This window comes from Sinocyclocheilus rhinocerous, unplaced genomic scaffold (assembly GCF_001515625.1).
Source record: "Sinocyclocheilus rhinocerous isolate Xijiao unplaced genomic scaffold, SAMN03320098_v1.1 scaffold3693, whole genome shotgun sequence".
NCBI classification, from domain to species: domain Eukaryota; kingdom Metazoa; phylum Chordata; class Actinopteri; order Cypriniformes; family Cyprinidae; genus Sinocyclocheilus; species Sinocyclocheilus rhinocerous.
This window is the reverse complement of record NW_015630705.1, coordinates 201,075-202,218: the sequence shown is the minus strand read 5'-3', so window position 1 is coordinate 202,218 and position 1,144 is coordinate 201,075. Positions and strand designations below refer to the sequence as shown.

The window sequence follows — 1,144 nt, the reverse complement described above, 5'->3', positions numbered from 1 at the left end:
TCTGTGTGTGTGTGTGTGTGTGTGTGTGTGTTCTTGCCTGTGTAGGCCTCATGTTGTGTGTGTTCGGTCCGTCTCTCCACTGTCATCCATTGCTGATCCACTGACTGATCTTCAGATGCTCGACAAACTCCAGATTTACTCCTGAAAGAGTTTTGTGCTCGTGCTTCCATTTGAACCATCGCTGCTAACTCTGAACACACACACACACACACAGCTAAAGAACACACACTCGTCTATTACACTGATGATCCAGCAGCATGTAGATGTATTATTACCGCAGATGATCTGTCTGCGAGGGATCCTGCGTGTGGGCGGCGGCAAACCCTCGCAGCTCAGCGTCTGATTGGCTACTGCATCCTGCCCTCCACAGTGCAGCTCCGACAGGAAGAGACGCAGCAGCTTCCTGTAGTTACAGCGGGACAGAACCGTCCTCCTCAGCCCGTCCCCTGACCCGCGGCCCGACCCGCTCACCTGCAGGAAGTCATTGAGGCAGAAGAGGTCAGGAGGTCGAGGCTGTAGAGGCGCAGGTGCGGCGCGCTGAGGATTCTGGGAGAAACCGCTGATGATCGGAACGACACGAAGAGTCTGTGGACGGCAGGCGGACTCACTCCGTTCATCATGATCTGGAAGCACAGAGACGACAGAATAGAATAGAATAGAATAATAAATCATGTAAAAATGTATAATAGTCATCAATAATTAAACAGAATTAATATTCTGCAGAATAACTTAAAAATTTTAATATCATATTATTATTTATTTATTTATTTTACCGTCATGAAAAATCAGTCGTCATATATTAATAGTTAATATTGAAACAGCAGAGTAATTCACATCTAAATAATAAAAATGTGAATGGAATTAACTGATTTTCCTTATGCAGTGCCTTTACTATCAATAAATATGTTTATATCAAATCAAATGTCAGTTTCATTAATCAGGGTGATTTCAGCTAAACATGTTTAATTCACCCAATCGATCCAAATATGATCATGAGCAGAACTGATGCAGTGAAGCAATAAATCTGAAGATGATAAAGTCACCGGCAGATCTGGTCTGTACAGGAGGCAGCGGCCGTCTCAACAGATCCATCACATCCAGGCTGCTTCATCAGAACATCAGACGTTACCAACATCACAAACAT

At 44.1% G+C, this 1,144-nt stretch overlaps 1 protein-coding gene across 1 annotated transcript in view; it reads right to left on the bottom strand.

Moving 5' to 3' along the window:
• The window catches only part of lrrc63 (leucine rich repeat containing 63), an 8,064-nt gene extending 6,920 nt beyond the window's left edge, over positions 1-1,144 (bottom strand). The window contains exons 1-3 of the mRNA XM_016553236.1: positions 1,063-1,144; positions 276-623; positions 38-190 (exon numbers count right to left, since the gene is read on the bottom strand). Of these exons, the coding sequence (XP_016408722.1) occupies positions 38-190; positions 276-623; positions 1,063-1,144 (583 nt within the window). The remainder of the gene's footprint in view (positions 1-37; positions 191-275; positions 624-1,062) is intronic.